The sequence below is a fragment of the Giraffa tippelskirchi genome, chromosome 4 (assembly GCF_054371585.1).
Source record: "Giraffa tippelskirchi isolate mGirTip1 chromosome 4, T2T-mGirTip1v1.2.pri, whole genome shotgun sequence".
In the NCBI taxonomy this organism is placed as follows: domain Eukaryota; kingdom Metazoa; phylum Chordata; class Mammalia; order Artiodactyla; family Giraffidae; genus Giraffa; species Giraffa tippelskirchi.
In genome coordinates, this window is record NC_137278.1 from 86,483,553 (window position 1) to 86,503,370 (window position 19,818).

General features: G+C 34.3%; 1 protein-coding gene across 19 annotated transcripts in view; it reads right to left on the minus strand.

The window, feature by feature from the left end:
• Window positions 1-19,818, minus strand: part of BIRC6 (baculoviral IAP repeat containing 6) — a 212,332-nt gene that overhangs the window by 59,440 nt on the left and 133,074 nt on the right. For all 19 annotated transcript variants that reach the window (XM_081590295.1, XM_081590294.1, XM_081590292.1 and 16 more), the window contains 9 exons: window positions 18,735-19,515; window positions 17,144-17,287; window positions 16,584-16,713; window positions 13,319-13,450; window positions 12,157-12,324; window positions 9,762-9,935; window positions 8,191-8,387; window positions 3,474-3,774; window positions 1,447-1,664 (listed from right to left, as the gene is read on the minus strand). In XM_081590295.1, the coding sequence (XP_081446421.1) occupies window positions 1,447-1,664; window positions 3,474-3,774; window positions 8,191-8,387; window positions 9,762-9,935; window positions 12,157-12,324; window positions 13,319-13,450; window positions 16,584-16,713; window positions 17,144-17,287; window positions 18,735-19,515 (2,245 nt within the window). The remainder of the gene's footprint in view (window positions 1-1,446; window positions 1,665-3,473; window positions 3,775-8,190; window positions 8,388-9,761; window positions 9,936-12,156; window positions 12,325-13,318; window positions 13,451-16,583; window positions 16,714-17,143; window positions 17,288-18,734; window positions 19,516-19,818) is intronic.

The window sequence follows — 19,818 nt, forward strand, 5'->3', positions numbered from 1 at the left end:
TATGATCAGCTATAGGTATACATGTGTCCCCTCCCTCTTAAACCTCTCTCCCACCTCCCTCCCCATCCCAGTCCTCTAGGTTGTTACAGAAACTTGGATTGAGTTCCTTTTGGAAGTTCTGGAAGCTCTTTAAATATTCTGGATATAAGTCCTTTATCAGATACATGCAAATATAGCCTCCCATTCTGTGGCTTGTCCTTTTACTCTCTTAAATAGCGGAATTGATCGATCATAAAGGTATCTCTTACTTTTTTTGGTAAAATGGTATTGTTATATGTTGTACATACTATATACATTTAGATTCACTATCCAGTTAGAATTAACGTTTGCATTTAGAGCACAGTAGGGTCGAAAGATTCATTTTTGTTCCATATGAATATTTAACTGACCCTATCACCATTTTGTTCCAGAGTCACCTTTGTCATAATATCAGAAAACCCTATATATGTTATATTGTTCTTATTTGAAAATGTTCTGGCTATCCTTGACCCTTTGAGCTTCTCAGTGAATTTTACAATCAGCTTGTCAATTTCCTCCAAAATAAACCTGGAGTTTCATCAAACTTAAGAATCAATTTGGTGGGACTTCCCTGGTCCAATGGTTAAGACTCCACACTCCCAATGCAGGGGCGATGGGTCCTATCTCTAGTCAGGGAACTAAGATCCCACATGCTGCAAACTGAGCAAAAAAAAAGAAGAAGAATCAATTTGGGAAGAAATACTAATGAAATGTATTTTCTACTTCATGAGAGGTAAACTTGGACAGACTTCAGTTTATTAAAGTCTAATTAATAAGTATCTGTTTACAAAGTTTTATATATTCTATGATGAGAGGTCTTACATATATTTTTCATATTTATTTCTAGATATTTCCCATTTTTGATGCTATTCTAAAGGACATCTTTAAAAAGCTCATTTTATATTTGTTGCTGGTATACAGAAATGACTTATTTTTATATATTGAAACTGGAAATTATATCCTCATTAAACTCACTTATGCCATTATTTATTTTTGGAATTTCTATAAATACAATCAAATCATCTCAAAACAATCAGAGTTATTTTTTCTTTCTTTCTTTCTTATTTTTCTTGTCTTACTATACTGACTAGAACCTTACTGTATTGACTAGAACCTTCAAAAAGGAAAAAGATCACAGTATAAATTGGTAAATGGAAAAGCTTATTAAGCTATAACATCTTTTTTGTTTAAGTAGATGGATTAACTTAAGGCTTTCTGAAAGAGCCTAAGAAAGAAGAGAACAATTCATTCTATCCTCTTTTAAATAACCTTTTTGTTTGTTTGTTTTAGGGGCAAAAAACCAAACCAAAACAAACAAACTGCGCCCCCCCCAGCCTCTGAAATACTAATTACTTCAGAAAACACTATGCCTGTACTCCATGAATCTTAACAATTTTTCATGATCTAAAGAATTAAAACTGAAACTACCTCTGTTTGATTGAGGCTAGAGTTTGGAACTCGTGGAGCATGGTGGCTCAGAGCAGAGAGACAAACAAGAATGAGGTGGAGTGCCCCAATTTCCAAAGCCATCCTCCGAAGAAGCACTCCATCATCAGTTGTCAAAGGCGTAGTGCTAAACAAGCTACGAAGGACATGGAAAGGAAGGGTTGGGAGCACATTGGCTGATGGAGATTGCAAGATATGACCTAGATTAAAAGAAGAGAACTCAAAATTAAAAAATATTTTAAAACACAAAAAGAAACAACACATAAGCTCACAAATTTATAATGACAATATAAAATTTTATCATTATATTTATTAAAAAGCCACAAAATAGTACCATAAATGAAATTAAATACTTAGTATTTAATAATAAAGTGTCTAAAAAGACATCAAATATATAAACTCCAAAAGAAAGTTGAAATATACTCATATGATACTTGTTACAGACTATGTCAAAATTATTATAATCTAAAAATTTAAACTAACAACTAAAAAAGCAGCATTAAAACTTCCTTACAAGAGTATGAAAGTCTTGCCCTGGAAGTAGTTTCAACCATGAATGCAAGAGTAAAACAATTTTGTTTTGTTTGCAATAAAGTTTTCTACTATGTTCTAGCTACAGAGTGTTAAATGTAAAACAAAACAAACAAAAAAACACTTCTACATGAACGGCAGATGAGACAACCACTGCAAAAAGATATATAAAATAATGCTTTTTAATACACATTACTGTTTATTCACTAGAAACAGTTTGAAATGGCCTAAAGACAATTCTTTTCCTTTTCAGTTTAGGGTTATACCTACTGTCTCATAGTAAGAGTCCTAAATTACCATGGTTCTTACACTCTAGCTACTTAAAAAATCAGCTCAAGCAATTAGAAATTTCTGATCTATTAAAATAAGTATACATAGTTTATATCTGAAAATAAACCAGGATGTATTTAGTATATAGACACTGTAATTTAACAACAGTTATGAACACATTTAAAATTATATCAACGTTTCTTAAGAATTCCATCAATATGAAAACACACACCAAAAAGTACATACACAATACTCGGTAGCTTTCAAGTTAAAGGATTCATGAATAAATTCATATAATTTTATTGGATTATATGTACTTTGTGGTACAGAGTTTAACACTGCATACACAGCATGTGAAAGACATCACCTCTAATCAAAACCACGTGATTTTAAAATAACATGAAAAAAAATTCTGATTCTCAAATGTAATGGTCATTCCCTGAAGAACTAGAGGTAAACCAAATAAAAATACACTTGCCAGGCTACTACCCTATGATTTTTCTTTGTTTCTTTCTATTAAAAAAACTGTCAGCCCAATGAAAATAACCATCATAGCTTTCTGTTATTATTCTCTACTATCATTATATTATAAAATACATTATTATTATATTTTCTTCATTCTGTTCCCTTTCATCTAAATATTGTTACCAGATTCACAGAAAAATTCTTTAAAAAGATTCTCATCACATCACTACATCACTTAACATATTTTAATAAATCTTAATCATTATTCAGAGTAAAATCTGAAGGTCTTAAGAAGCTTTTCCATGATCTGTTATCAATAACAGCTTTTTAAATGAGTTCTCTGTGCTGCTTTATGTAAATTTCATCTGCCCTCTCATATAATATAAGCATATAAACACCGCTCAAAGCAGTCCTTCTTTCTGAAACAACCATTCTCAGTCTACAACTGATAATTTCCTTCAAGGGCCCACTAAAAACTATAATGCTGTTTTATTCATAAGAAAACAATCTCACACTTGTAAGTCTCCATAATACTGTACTTCTCTCAAGGCTTTTATAACTTGTTAAGTATATATGTGTATAGACATTCCTCATTGCTATTACTGTAGCACATTAGCTACTTGATGGCAGGATCTAAATATCTGCTTCATCTTTAAATGTCTCCAAAGATGACCAGCAGTTTTGTAAGCACATTTCACACAACCCATCTACATTAAATTTCATTAGTAACACTCAACACTTACTTCCTTCTCCATCATCTGTCACTCCCAAAACCAAGCGAAGAAGGCACTGGGCGTGTTTTCTCTCTTTCAGTAGCACTTCAGCATAACCCGGAAGCCGAAGAAATAATCCAAAAGCAGCCAAAGAATGGGCAGGTATGGGAGACATAGTCTGTACTGCTGACTTGATAGGCGGAGGTTCAGCCGCAATGGTTTCTGGCGCTTCATAAACTAATTCCCCTGATTGTTCAATAGTCACCCATTCAAACTGATCACTATCCTTTGGTTTTTCCTGAGTGGTAGATGTTACAACCGGAGCACTCACCTAAAGTAAAACAATTTTGTTTGGCTATTTGTATGTTTCAACATCAGGTTCAAAGTAAAGACTTGAATTCAAATGATCTCTTTAAAATAAGAATATAAAAATCAATAAAGAATGTATAGCTGAATCACTTTGGTGTACATCTAAAACTACAAAACACTGTTAATCAACTAAACTCAAATTTGAAATAAAAAAATCTTTTTAAACCAATAAAAGGACATGTTTTTTAAAATGAGTTATATGATTCCATGAGTATCGTGGTGTGAGCCAAGTATTTCTACTCTAAAAGTTACTATTTTCTCCTTTGTGATTAGTTAAGTTTCTGTAGACAGAGTCTTTGAGACTATATCCTTGTTTCCCACTCAACTTTGATCATCAGAGTTAGTATTTTTATCAAGTTTTTGAGAAATAATAATTACTATGTAGCTGCCAAATGGTGTTTTCTAATTCTTTCATTAATTCTACATTTATTGGTTGGCAGTGAACTGTACACAAAAACATTTCCTTCTCTTCATCTATTTATTCATTCATTTATTAATTTAATTATTAATTAATTCTAAAGTTACTCTTCAAGTAATAATTTGCTACTATCATTTTATCTCATGACCAAGTAGAATGAGGCTTGGTCAGTGGAACTCTCTTAAAGCAGACTTCTGTATCTAGGCTCATCTTGTACATTCTCTGGCTGAATCCTAGAATTTTTCCAAGGGGCACTGATTTCTTTTAGTGGAAATGATATTTTACAAAGCAGATATGGGACACAGGTATATACAAACTGCCTAAGGCAGTCTGACTCCATGCTCTATAAGCAAACAAATCTAGGAAAAACATGTATACATATATATGTGACTGGGCTTCCCAGGTGGCTCATATTCTATTTTATATTACCAATTTACCTTTTATGGAAAGAGTAGTGGTGGTTGAGGAAAATGTTCAAAATCTTCTTCATTGGGTATAAAATTCTAGAATAGCAGATTTTTTTTTTTTTCCTTTCAAGGAAGTAATTCCCTGGCTCCCAAGGTGTCTGATGAAAGGTTAGTTGTCAGAATTATTGTTACTGTTTTGAAAGAAATGGGTTTACTGCTTTTTGGCTGGTTTTCAGCTTTTCTCTTGTTTTTACGTAGTTTATCATAATGTTCTTAGGCACGAATATCCTACTTGGGGTTTAGAGAGCTTCTTGAATTTTGGATTGAGGTTTTTTATCAGTTTTGGAAAATTTTCTTCCTTTCAGTATTGTTTCTATCCTTGTTTCAATTCACTCTTTTTCTGTGACCATAAACAGACATCAGAATTGTTCACTTCTAGCTACATGTCCATATAGCTGTCATGGTCTTTTCATTCCTTACACATTCTATGCTTCAGTCTGGATTATTTCTTTTGACATATCTTCTCTACTACTAATTTTGTAATCTTTAAGTGTTTAATCTGTTGAAAAACCCATCTAACAGTTCTTAATAAGAAGCACTAGACATTTCCAACCCATTCTATAAGACAGTATTACCCTGATGCCAAAACCAGAAAAAAAATCCTAAAAAGAGTACACACCAAAATCTGTATTCATTTCCTATATGTTTTGCTGTAACACATCACCACAAACTTACTGACTTAAAACAACACAAATTTATTATCTGAAAGATTTAGAGGTCAGAAATCTAAGAGTCTTATGGAGTTGGAATCAAAGCTTTGGATCCTAAGTATCAAATGCTCTTTCTGGAGGCTCTCGGGGAGTGTCAGTTCCTTGTGTTTTCCAGCTACTAGAGACCATTTATATTCCTTGGCTTTCAGCTGCTTCATTTGAACCTCTGCTTTCATCATCACATCTCCCTCTTTGACTATGCTAGCACTGTCACACAACTTTCTTCATTCCTGGCTCAGGGTTAGATGACTGAGGGGATCCATACTATCTCTTCAAACAACCCTGTATGTGACTGACTACACTAGCATCTTGATTTTTCTGAGGCACCAGCAAACACTGAAAGCCACATCCTTGGCTTTCTCGCCAGAGCCTACTTTTCTGATAGCAAATCTCTAATTTTAACATCTTCCCTCAATTTATCTCTTTCCTCTCACATTTTACTATTAGTAAGTACCAAGAAGAAAACAGGTAATTTCACACTTAGGTTGGAAATTCAGCTGAATATCCATCACTTCCAAGTCCTGCCTTCCACATACAGGACACAAATACGCTAAGATTTCTATCACTAAAAGACAGAGAATCTCCTTTCCTCCAGTTTCCAATAACATTTTCCTCATTCCCACCCCACTCCAGTACTCTTGCCTGGAAAATCCCATGGATGGAGGAGCCTGGTAGGCTGTAGTCCATGGGGTCGCTAAGAGTCGGACATGACTGAGCGACTTCACTTTCACTTTTCCCTTTCATGCACTGGAGAAGGAAATGGCAGCCCACTCCAGTATTCTTGCCTGGAGAATCCCAGGGATGGTGGAGCCTGGTGGGCTGCCATCTATGGGGTCGCACAGAGTCGGACACGACTGAAGCGACTTAGCAGCAGCAGTAGCAGCATTCCCTACTAAACTACACCACTAGTACTTTCAACATCCATATTTCTAACAACAATCTGCTTAACCTAACTTAGGTATTCTCTATGATACATAGGTTTCTCTCTATCATGATCCTTACTCTCTTCTGGGCTCTCACTAGACAAGGCTTTACCATCCATATTTCTACTAATAGTCTGTTCAAGGCAACTTAGACCTCTTTACATCATGCTCCTCAAAATTCTTCCATACTCTGATAAATATTCAATTCTAAAGTCACTTTCACTCATCTAGGTATTTATTATAGCAGCTCTTGGTCTCCAATCACTATAATGAACCATACTGAATACTGAACTAGGAAAGTCATTTTCACTGAGCAACAATAGTCTTGAGAATGTTGGAGTTTTTTTCCAACATTCCAACATTTCAAACTTTTAGCTACATCATTACAATTTTTAGAAAGCAGTAAAATTTTACTCATATTTTTCTGTGACAGTCATCTTATATCCTGGTTATATCATCTAAAAATAAAAATACCATAAGTTCTTTGAATAGAAGTTAAGTAATAACCATTTATCTAGGTAGGTATTATTGTGGGTTGAACTGTATCCTCCCAAAGATATGCTCAAGTCTTAACTCCCAGCACCTGTGAATACGAACTTATTTGAAAACAGGGTCTTTGCAGATGTAATCAATTAAGAGATGAGGTCATCCTGGCTTAGGGTGGACCTCAAATCCAATGAACGGTGTTTTTATAAGGAGCGGGAAATACAGATAAGGAAGACAGCCATGTAAAACTGCAGGCAGAAACTGGAGTGATGTAGTTAGAGGGCAATGAATGCCCTTAACTATCAGCAATAATCAGAAACTAAGAAGAGTAAGGAAGGATTCTCCCCTAGAGACTTCACTGTGAGCATGGCTCTGGTGACACCTTGATTTCAGACTTATAGCTTTCTGACCTGTAAGAAAATTAAATTTCTGTTGTTTTAAGCCACCCAGTTTGTGGTACTTTGTTACAGCAGCCCTAGGAAACTAATACATACATAAACTTATACATACACACACACACACAAAGTAAATAAAATTACAGAGAATAATTTCCCTAACTCAATCAACAAAAATAAAGAACTTCATATTTACAGCTCTCCATGCATCACACACTTACTTCATTTAATAAAAGGACATTTAAAGTACACACATCAATGACAGTAACATTAACAGACAGGGGAAGAAGTTAATGTTTTAAAAATGACTTAAATAGAAATGGCACTTAAAAAGAAATAAAAGTGAAGCAAAAAGACATAGTGTATTTGGGTAGAAGTATACACTACTATTTCACTCCCGTATTTTCTAGTAGTATCTATAATTAATATCACATCTTAAGAAGCACAGAAATAAAAATGCTATAGTGTGATGACCTTGGCAAATGTGCTTGGTTTACAACATTTCGTTAGTAACAGGCAAACAGTCCATCCTAAAGGAAATCAGTCCTGAATATTCACTGGAAGGACTGATGTTGAAGCTGAAATTCCAATACTTTGGCCACCTGATGTGAAGAGCTGATTCATTTGAAAAGACCCTGATGCTGGGAAAGATTGAGGGCAGGAGGAGAAGGGGACGACAGAGGAAGAGATGGTTGGATGGCATCACTGATTGAACGCATATGAGTTTGGGTAGACTCCGGGAGTTGGTGATGGACAGGGATGGCTAGTGTGCTGCAGTCCATGGCATCGCAAAGAGTTGGACACAACTGAGCAACTGAACTGAATTCTTAGAAAGCTCCATATAGGCTGAGCTTTGAAAGATTTATACAATACTCAAAGACTTTAAGGGAAAGGATACTTCCAAAGGTTAAGTTAAACATAAACAAAAAAACAGGTCTTGGCCATGGAATGATATAATTAATTGGGAATCTTATCTTACCTGTTGAATTACTTCTGGATATAGCATGGGTAATCTTTCTGCAATAAGAGCCAGTCCACCCATTCCTGCAAAAACTTGTAATGGTGACTGAATGGGACAGGTTTCAAGTAAAGATTCATCCAATATCCCATCCATACATTCATCACTTGGAGTGAGAGCCTCATCATCGGGACAACTACCAAGTAAATCTCCATGATCTAGAAGAATAATCGCAAATAACAGCTAAAAGAGAGGATCTATTTTTATAATACTTTTTCATTTACAAAGCAGATGCTATTGTCATCTCTCTATTCAACAAAAGAGCATAATTATCCTGTTACTCAGATTTAGTTATTTTAAAGCTAGAAGCTACAAAAATACTTAAATAACTTCTGATGTTGCTCCCTATAGTTGTTTCACTACATGGTCCAGTCAGGATCAGCATCATATTGAGAGCTTTTGAAATGTAGACTCTCAGGTCATACTCTGGACCTACTGAATAGGAATCTGCAATTTTATAATGTTCTATAGGTGATTTGCAAGCACGTTGAAGTCTGACAAGTATTATTCTTTAGGGCAAATAAGTAAAACATCAGAGACTTCAGAAAATACTAATGTATGTGCATGTTATGCTCTAAAAGTACTCAATTAGGAAAAACTGAAGAGTGACAAAAAATTTTCTTACTGAAAACTGAAAATTATACCATATTGGTTAAATCTGAATCACTCACAGAGGAAAACCAAAAGCTTATGTTCACATACAACCAGATCCTATGAACATTAAAAGAGACAAATTATCCTGCTGAAAATTTGGGCAAAGGAAATGTATTAAAATTTATTAAAGAGCACAAAGAGCTAATAATTAAATACTGAACTTTAATCAAGGGAAAAATTGAAGATAAATAAGATACCATATCCACACTATAAAAATCATTGCTTAAATAGCATTTATAGTAGTGAAATACTACAGTCAGAATGCTTCAACAACTGTGAAACAGATAAATTGTTATATCCATATAAAAACAGGAAGTAAAAATGCACATTTAGAAATATTTCATTGAATATATAAAAATAAAAGGTAAGAAACTGTATGATCCCACTTTTGAGAGAAGAAATATTTATGAGCACAAAATATCACTCAATATAAATTATCAGTAAATTGGAAATTCTAAATGGGGCCCACACTTTGATTATAAAATTATGAACAATTAACATGGCTCATTCAGAAATAATATTTTTTAAAAATTAGGAAGTCCTTGGCAGTCCAGTGGTTAGCACTCCATGCTTTCACTGTTGAGGGCCCAAGTTCAATCCTTGGTTGGGGAACTAAGACTCAACAAACTGAATGGTGTAGCCAAAGGGAGAAAAAAATTACAGCATATGGGCCAATAAAAAGAAAGTGATGCTACACAAGGAATTAACATTAATTTCCAACAGAAATAATGACAACTTTCTATATTCAGAAATAACTCAGTCATAAAGAAAAAAAATCTCAAGTTGACATAATAAAATGTAAATTAAGTAATCAGCTACAGAAATACCTGCCTGCTCAGATTACAGACTGTAACTTAAAAGAAGTATCGTACACGTACCTTTTTCAGGGTGCAGTCTTTTAAAAGAATCTGTTTTTGACAGACTTGGGTCTGTGATAACTCTGGATCCCAATTTAACAGTCAGATCTATTGAACGGTAACCTTGAGGAAGTTTTCGGTCATATAGCAGAGTTAAAAGTTGAGCAAGCGTCATTTCAGGTGGCAATGGCTGGCCTAAAAATGACATAACTAAGTTAAAACTGGAATCCAAGAGGGAGATTTACTTGATTCAATTTATTCAATCACTTAATGCTTTTACTAAATTACAGGTTAAGAGTTTGATTCTGACACCAATTTCAAAACAATATAAAAACAGCCAACAGAAAGTTTACAAAACTCAAATCTGTTTCTGACAAGTGTAAACAATAATGTCTATACAAAGTGATGGCCCGGGAGGTCTGGAATGCTGCAGTCCATGGGGTCGCAAAGAGTCAGACACCACTAGGCGACTGAACTGAACTGATACAAAGTGTTACTTAGTTACTAACCAAATCCCACTAAGATCTTCTGAGCAATGGCACTATGGAGAAAAAAAATTTCCATAAATCTGGAGTTGGCAAATCTTTTCCAAAAAAGCTAGATAATAAATATTTTAAGCTACGAGGTCATATGGTCTCTGCTGCAACTACTACCTCTACTGTAGCATGAAAACAACTATGGACAATACATAAATGAATGGGCACAGCTGTATTCCTATGTAAAGGTTTTTTAAAATTAATTTATTTATTTCAACTGGAGGATAATTTCTTTACAATACTGTGGTGGTTTTTGCCATACATCAACATGAATCGCCCACGGGTGCACATGAGTCCCCCTAACCTGAACCCCCCCAACCTCCCTCCCACCCCATCCCTCTGGGTTGTCCCAGAGCACCAGCTTTGAGTGCCCTGCTTCATGCATCAAACTTACACTGGTCATCTATTTTACAATATGGTAATATACGTGTTTCAATGCTACTCTTTCAAATCATCCCACCCTCCCCTTCTCCCACACAGTCCTAAAGTGTGTTCTTTACATCTCTGTCTCTTTTGCTGCCTTGTATATAAAATGGGTATAGCTGTATTCCTACGAAAATATTTTTGTAAAAAGAAATATCCAGTCTACCTGGCATACTTTACTGACCTCTGCTACAAATCAACAATGTCTAAAGCTAAAAAGTAAAATCCAAAGTTAGTTGGCAGTTTGATTATAATGATACAGCACACACATGCAGATAAAATGGCTATTACCTCGACAAAAGGAAAGTATACTGGTCAAAGAGTATGATTCAGGAAGAGAGAAAGTTTAACCATCAGGACTACATCTAAGAATTTCACTGCTAGAACTAGTTCTTTAAAATTAACTTCATGTTACGTCCTATATAACTTGTTATGAATGAACTAAAACATTAATTTTACTGATCATTTTACAGCACATTCAGAACAAAATTTAAGAAGTTAGTGCAAAACTGCAACATTATAATGTTTAAAAAGGGTATTAAGGTGTGGAGATTCCTTAAAAAACTGGGAATAGAACTGCCATATGACCCAGCAATCCCACTGCTGGGCATACACACCGAGGAAACCAGAATTGAAAGAGACGCGTGTACCCCAATGTTCATCGCAGCACTGTTTACAATAGCCAGGACATGGAAGCAACCTAGATGTCCATCAGCAGACGAGTGGATAAGGAAGCTGTGGTACATATACACAATGGAATATTACTCAGCCATTAAAAAAATACATTTGAATCGGTTCTACTGAGATGGATGAAACTGGAGCCCATTATACAGAGTGAAGTAAGCCAGAAAGAAAAACAACAATACAGTATACTAATGCATATATATGGAATTTGAAAGATGGTAACGATAACCCTATATGCGAGACAGAATAAGAGACACAGATGCATAGAACAATTTTATGGACTCTGAGGGAGAAGGTGAGGGTGGGACGTTCTGGGAGAAGAGCATTGAAATATGTATATTATCATATGTGAAACAGAACACCATTCCATGTTCGATGCATGAGACAAGGGCTCAGGGCCGGGGCAATGGGATGACCCAGAGGGATGGGATGGGGAGGGAGGTGGGTGGGGGGTCCAGGAAGGGGAACACATGTAAACCCATGGCTGATTCATGTCAATGTATGGCAAAAACTATTACAATATTGTAAAGTAATTAGCCCCCAACTAAAATAAATAAATTTATAAAAAAATAAATAAATAAAAAGGGTATTAAACAGGTTTCTTTCTTTTTATTCTCACTTCTCTTGGAGAGACCTGTATGGATAAAGTCTCACCAAATTATATATCTCATCAACAGCATCTAATTAAACATGATTTTGGTTATGACACATGTGATTTATTCATTTGTAAGATTACTAAAATTTCTCATATGCTTTATCATTGTGAACATTACCAGCTAAGAGTTTATGGAACAGGTGAAACACAGGGACAGTAATTATTTTGTTGGCAGCGTCTGCTCCTGAGGAAGCACTTCCTATTTTATCAGGCACTGTCCTCCCTCTCCTGGATGGTGGGCGAGGTGGCGTAGATGACACAGCACGTTTAGATTGGGATTTCAGCCCTAAAACAAACAAACAAGCAAAAAATGTATATAGCCAAAACACTAATGAAGTAAAAGTGTATTTCTACAATATATTACTAAAGCACCATGTTCCTAACACCAAAAGACAGAAATATTTCTTTTCATGCAGTATCTAACCTCTTGATTCTATTTGTCATTTGACTCTATTTGTATTTGATTCTATTTGTCATTTATTATACTTCATGAATAACTGGACATGATTTAGCAACTAAACAACCGCAATGAATAACTGGATGCATGTGTAACTATTTTTCAAGAAAGTATAAATTAACTCCTGTATTCTCTGAGATACGTGTAGATGAGCATCCATTTACTGGAAAGTAATTTCGTGCAAATATATACAGAAAAGCTTGTGTTCTTAATTTTTCTCTGAGAAAGAACAGATTAAACCAATATACAGGTCTTCTATTTAAGAAGAAATGTAATCTCGGTTGACCTTTCTTTTCTGAACTAAGAATTTTGTTAAGAAAAACATTCTCCAAGATTATCCCTTATCTTGACCAATTTTTCCTCTTCCTGCATCTAATATAGTAAAAATTCAGTTTTCAACCAATTTTCTTTTGAAGATTTTTATTTTCTAATTTTACGGAATGAGCACAATATCATAAATGAAAACTAGTGAATACTTTTTCAATTTGTATTAAAAAAAAAAAACAGTTACAGAAAAATTCCTTAAGACTTAGTGAACTTTTAAAGAGTATAATTCTCTGTACACTGTCAAGTCGAAATGCAGCATCTAAACTATTTACACATGTTCAAAATCTGATGAAATATGGCAAGCACAAAATAAGTTTAATAATTCCAATGCCAAAAGTAATTGGTTTCTGGTACAATAATTGTGTATTTAATATTAAGACATCATTATACCAGCTTTTACATTAATACTGTTTATTACATGAAGTTCCTATAAATATAAATTGTTACACTTTATAGAAACCAACAAAGTCAAGATTATATGTGAAAAAAATCATACCTGAAGCAACAACAACACTGTAATTATCCTGAAATCCATTTTCTGCCTTAACTTTTTCTTTTTCCTCATGGTTTTTCTTTTCTTTGTCATCTTTTTGTTCACTAATTAGTTTAGCAGTGATACTTGGTGTATCTGTAAGAAATTTTTGTGTAAAATACATTGATTCTCAAAAATCATTAAGAAGGGAAATAATAAATATCTTAGGGGACTTTACATAAGATTATATTGTAACTAACACAAAGGCAATGTAAGTGGTCTAGAAAAAAACGTTATGAAGAAAAGTGCGACACATTCAATTCTCATTGATTTTATCAATGAAAGGGATTCATCATTCTCCTTAGGCCAGGATACCTAAACTCCAACCTCTAGAAAATATTTTGTATTACAATAGTACTACCTCTAGAGGCAGTTTTAAAAACTATTATCAAGAACTTCTGCTTTATTTTAGGCATAGATCAATCTGCTTATCACCTAGATCTATATATTTCAGTCCTCACAACATGCATATCAAGGAAGAATATTATTTTCAAAACAAGGAAACAGTCTTAGCAAGGTTATTGACACAATCTATAAAGGGCAATATGAAACTCAAGTTCAGGATTAATCCTAATATTCATTACATTATACTTCTCCTGCTACAAATGTGAGTATAACCAAACAAGTTTAAGGATCAGAGGTTGCTGGTTTTATTGTTTTTATTTGGCTAGGAATCTTAGATAAAATGACATATTTTGCAAGTACTTTAAGAATGAATACCAAGGACTTTCACAGATAGTCATTACTCTGAATTAATATTTTCTTTCATGCTTTTGAATATGGCATGCTATTGTAAATCATGAAATAAATGATCACCATACAATGATCTTATTTAACCACTAAGAAACTCAAAAAGTACAAGAAGGAAATGGGGGAAAAAAGAATAGAGCTTCAGTGAGCTGTAAAATAACTTCAAGAGGCCTAACAAATGTGTAATTAGAATCACTAAAAGAGCAGAGTTATGGGGAAACAAATATATTTGAGAAACTAATAGGCAAAACATTTCCAAATCTGAAAAAATTCATAAACACACAGATTTAAGTCAAAAAACTCAAATCATAAGGAACATGAAGAAAACCACAAGGCATATTATCTGATGATAGTAATAGTCAAGTTGCTTAAAACAATGATAGAAATTTAAAAAAAAACAACAAACACAATTGTTATTTGAAAGCAATATAGTTAAAAGCAATAGAAGCAGGTAAAGGGACCATTTAAATCATTTTGGATTCTTGGTTTTCAAGAATATTAGTAAAATACATATGCACATGTTAATATATCATGAGATGTGACTAAAGAACACAAATACAGTTTAAAGACCAAAGTACTGCTAACCAGAGGTTAAAATAGGCACTTAGAAGTTTCTGATATTTGCTAAGGATAACTCTGTTGGACTTTTTAGTAGGACACTGTTCTTCTACAGCCATCAGTTTTATTTTTAATTTTTAGATAATAAAGGGAGCTATTTTGTACAATATGCTAAATGACAGAACAAGACATTTTAGAAAACAGTATTCATTTATAGTACAGATAAGTAAAAATGTTAAACTTCCAGTTATTTTGTACTATGTCTATACATTTTGATTATCAAGTTAAATGTTGACATCTCAAAAACTGAATTTCAGTACTCTTCTTCACTTCCTTCCTTCAATTAATTAAAAATTTTTTCTTTATCATGTAAAAGGCACAATTTCAGAAAACTGAAATGTAGAAAAAAGTGTGTAAAATCAAATTTTCACAAAGTTTAGCTATAACAGGTAAGGTGGAGGTTTTCAAATAAGAAAACAATGTTAGACATTTATAATATATTCCAACACTTTACTGTGTAATATGTAAAATGCAGGAAAGTATTATAATATCAGGCACACATTCGTGTTAGATGCAGTGTCTAAAACCGATAAAAAATCTTTTCAACTTTATTTTCTCAAAGTGATCATATTCATTCTTGCGGTTTAACTTACCGTCTATTTAAGTATGTTTGGTGTGCTTAGTCGCTCAGTCATGTCTGACTCTTTGTGACCCCACAGACTGCAGCCTGTCAGGCTTCTCTGTCCATGGGGATTTTCCAGGCCAGAATACTGGAGAGGGTTGCTATACCCTCCTCTAGGGGATCTTCCCAAACCAGGGATCGAACACAGATCTCTTGCACTGCAAGCAGATTCTTTACCGTCTGAGCCACCAGGGAAGCCCAGGAATACTGGAGTGGGTAACCTCTCCCTTCTCCAGGGTATCTTCCCGACTAAAGAATTGAACCAGGGTCTCCTGCATTGCAGGTGAATTCTTTACCAGCTGAGCTACCAGGGAAGCCCAAATATGTATGGTAACAACTCCCACATCTCTTCAACTCAGTCTTTTATTTCAAACTGGGATTAATATTTCCAACTAATAAATAGATAAAGCCAGTTTTTTGGGGAACTCCTAACTTCTTTCAGTTAACAGTGTTGCTCAAAGACTTAGAAACACACTGACTTATATTTAAATTGCAAACATTTAAATTTTCAGTTTGTTTTTTATTCTGACAATATACAAAATATCATAAATACTCTAAGAGGCAGAGTATGTGTCCTGCTCACTTTCACAACCCTAGAAGAAATTACTGTGCTTACACACAGCAGATATTCAATGAATTTATCACTGACTAGGATTTCAGAGAGGCAAAAAAAAGTGAAACTCACCACAGTCAACCAGCATTCTACCCCCAAAATGCTTATACTTCAGAAACTTATATCCTATTTGAAGGCATCAACTGAGAGCTCTTGAAATACAGGCAACAAATCTAGGTGACAAGTTCTGTCTTCCTCACTGTTATAAACAATAAAGTCACCAGCCGATCCTACCTACTGATCATTCATTTCTCCCCTAGATTTAGTAAATGTTTATTACTTAGAATGCTATCATTCAACCTAATATACTGTGTAATTCATCTACTATAATATAGACTTATGGTTTATCTCAAGAAAATTCCATCAATAACTTTCCACAGCTAATTGACATTTCCAACTGCCAGTTCTGCCACTACTAAACATAACACACATAACAACAAAAGAATTACAGGTGCTGGAAATTATACATTTTGTACACTGCATCATGTTTTGAAATGTGAAACCATCTTGACCATTTCATGTCATCAAATAGTACCTGAGTGAAAATAATAAAATTATAAAAATGATAAAATTCCTATATACATATAACAAAGTTAAAGAAAAATAACTATTTAAGTCTGACTTGCCTGACACTCTGTCCAGAACTTCTGATAATGTTGTTGAGACTGGCAAATGAAGTGTTCGGAATTTGTGGCCTGCTCCATACATTGGATGCTGGATGACATGGCTAGTAGCATTAATTCTCCCCTTGTACAGCTGGAAATCAAGAAATAAAGAACAGATTTTTTGAAATATATATTATATAACAATTTCAAAAGCATAAAAGAATAAAAATTCAATAATGCATACAAAAATATACGAGTTTATTTTCTGCATTTCTTCAAATGTGGCATGTCTGTCATGTGATTTGTTGGTCAAATTTTGCATTAGCACTGTTGTACCAACAATCTGTCAATTTTCCTCCCAAATCAAATTATACTACTCATGGCAATTTACAACTAGGTTATTCCAAACAGAGGGTTAGCTGAGATTTCTAAGTCCTATCATTAAGTATAAAGGCTATGATAGTTTCATTCTGCTGTATTAGAAATTAGAACAGAGATAACTGTAAGCTCTGATATGAAAACATAAAATACCTTTACACACAGTTTATCATTAAGATTTAATTTAATTGTTAAATACTCACTGGACAGGGAGACTGAAGAAACATTGTCACTTTCTCATCCTCCAGCATCAACTGCAAAAATAATCTACGTACAAACCCTGAAATATTGCCTGATGTTGGAAGGTTCCCTCTTTGAGGAGATGTCTGAAACAGTTCACAGAGAACCTGGCAAAGTGAGAGATTTAAAAAGTTAAATGTGGTACTTACAGCTTTTTACTTTAAAAAATAAAGAGGAAATTTAAAATGTGGATTAATAAGTATGTTTCATCAAATTAGCAATTAAAGAATTTGTTATTCCATCTTAAAATAAATGAATAAGAAGTAGACATGAAGTTGAAAGTGAATCAGAAATTTCTGTGGATGAGAGAAGTTACTAGTACAGGGTTTTCACAAAATACCTGGCAAAACCAACTTAATTTTAATTTCAATCAATATGTGAATGTGTTTACTATACAATAAAAATTCTGAAAAAAAAAGTATTAAAAATATAAAATAAAGCCCTAACAAGAAACTAAGAGAGAATAACCAGGACAGAAGACAATGGCACAGAAAGTTTCACTGTACCCACAGGCAGAAACCAAATTTTCAAATACTCATATTTAAGGACTTCGTTAAAATTGGTAATTTAAGCATTTATTTCAAATTAGGCACATTAAGTAGATAGTTTACCAATAATATAGCTGAGGCAATAAAGTATTTTCCTCTTCTAAAAGCTAAGTTATTCAGTAATTTTTTTAAATTATAATAGCTCATCCTTTTAGATATTAATAGTTTAACCCGAATAAGCACTATCAAATAAGGGAGTAAATGCTCATTCCTATTTATTGGTGTCTACCATGTTTCAAAGGGTTGAACACGACTGAGCAACTGAACTGAACTGAACCATGTCTCAAATAAGCTCTATGCTAGTATATATAGCATAGCATGCTCATATACATTATAATCCTCTCAAAAAAAAAAATCTTTTGAGAGGCAGGTATTACTATTTCCATTTTATAGTTTAAATTTTGTTGAAGATCACAACAGCTGGAAACAAGCAAAATCTGGCAAAAAGGAACTAGAATTATTTTAGAGATAATTCCAGCTTTCAAGATTTTTGGCTCCCAGACTCAATACAATAATCTTTCATACTTTGTATGTGATTTGTCAAGAGTCTTCTGTCTGAAACCTACTCTAATATCTGCTTCATTAGAAGCAAATCAACAGCTTTCAACAATCCAGTTACTACAAAATGTAATGCCTTGATGCAGATGAGGCCTTCAATGGCCACCTTTAAGTGGTCAATCTTGTTCCAAGAGCTGAAGCATCATATTGGGAGTAGATTTTTAAAAAGAAGAATGTGTGATGTTTAGCTAGAATCTTGAAGAATTTGTCCATCATTCATCAAAAAGAATAACTGACTTATGTAAAAAGTGAAGAGAGGAGGGAGGAGATATCAGTACTTAATTTTAATTATGGTTTAAGTTCAAATCCTTAAATGCACCTAACCAGAAACTTCATCATCACCTGGCCTTAATACATGCCAATTTCTGAACTAATTTCAAGAGTCTTATGTGACAGCACATTAAAATAATAAGACACCTGGAACGTAAGTCAGTTTTTCTACTCTTACCTGGGCCATCAGCTTTTGATTATTAGGGTGACATGAAATGCACTGCAAAAAGAATGCAACAGTCGCATTCTCAATTGCTGTCCTCTGCTGAGTAGTCAATCCTGTTGTAGCAGCTGAGGAAAGAGAAGCTGATCTTGCACTCGTCTGTTGTGCACTTAGGTTGTGTCCTCCAGAGGCAGATCCAGAGTGACACAATAAAAACAGAAGTGCTGTCCACAGTGGATTGACTTCAGACCCACCAAGCCAGTCTTTCATAATATGGCTATTGCCAACTTCTGTCAAAAACCTAAGAATAGGAGCAACCAGGTCTGCTGTGATAGGCATCTTACTACACTGTTGTGGAACGTGGTGCCGTCTCAGTTTGTCCTGGGACGTGTCTACTGATTGAGCAACGCTTTCAGAGTAAGCAATGTGGTTAAAACAAAAACTAGCCAGACTCCTCACAAGAAGAGAAGGCAAACCCGAGTCCAATAATTGTTTGATAGCTTCTGGAGATTGAGAAGAGGAAGCAAGGGTTGCCAAATGTGATTCAGTTAGGGCAAGAGGTGCTTGTGCGTTTTTTGAGTCGTCTGTTAAAGATGAACTGAGATCTTGCTTTTTGCTATCATCTGTCATGGACAGTCCATGGTGACACTGCACTGGGGGAGGGGTAATGCCCATCCAGCCCATGAGCAAAGAAAAGTAACTTGGGTGTATGTGACACATCGAGCAAAGCAGACTGTCCACAGCTTTCTTCAAAACCATATTGCAGGGAAGAGACATGGACCAATTAAAAAGTAACCTAGGGAATAAAAGATACCATGTTAAAGAAAACACATTTATTTTTAGAAAGACTTCACTGTCCATTATTTCTACTAGAAATCACTCAATGAAAATTACATAGTCTAACACTCAGTATTACGACATTATAATGTCACAGCAAGATTGGTTCTGATAAACATCATTAAGTACTTCAGTATGCTGAAGTAAAACTTGCAAGATGAGCACAGAAAACTAAGAGATCTCTATCAAAATGGTTCTACCATTCTCCATGTGCCCTAAAAAAAAAAAAATGACATACAGAAAATCATGAAAAAATTATAGC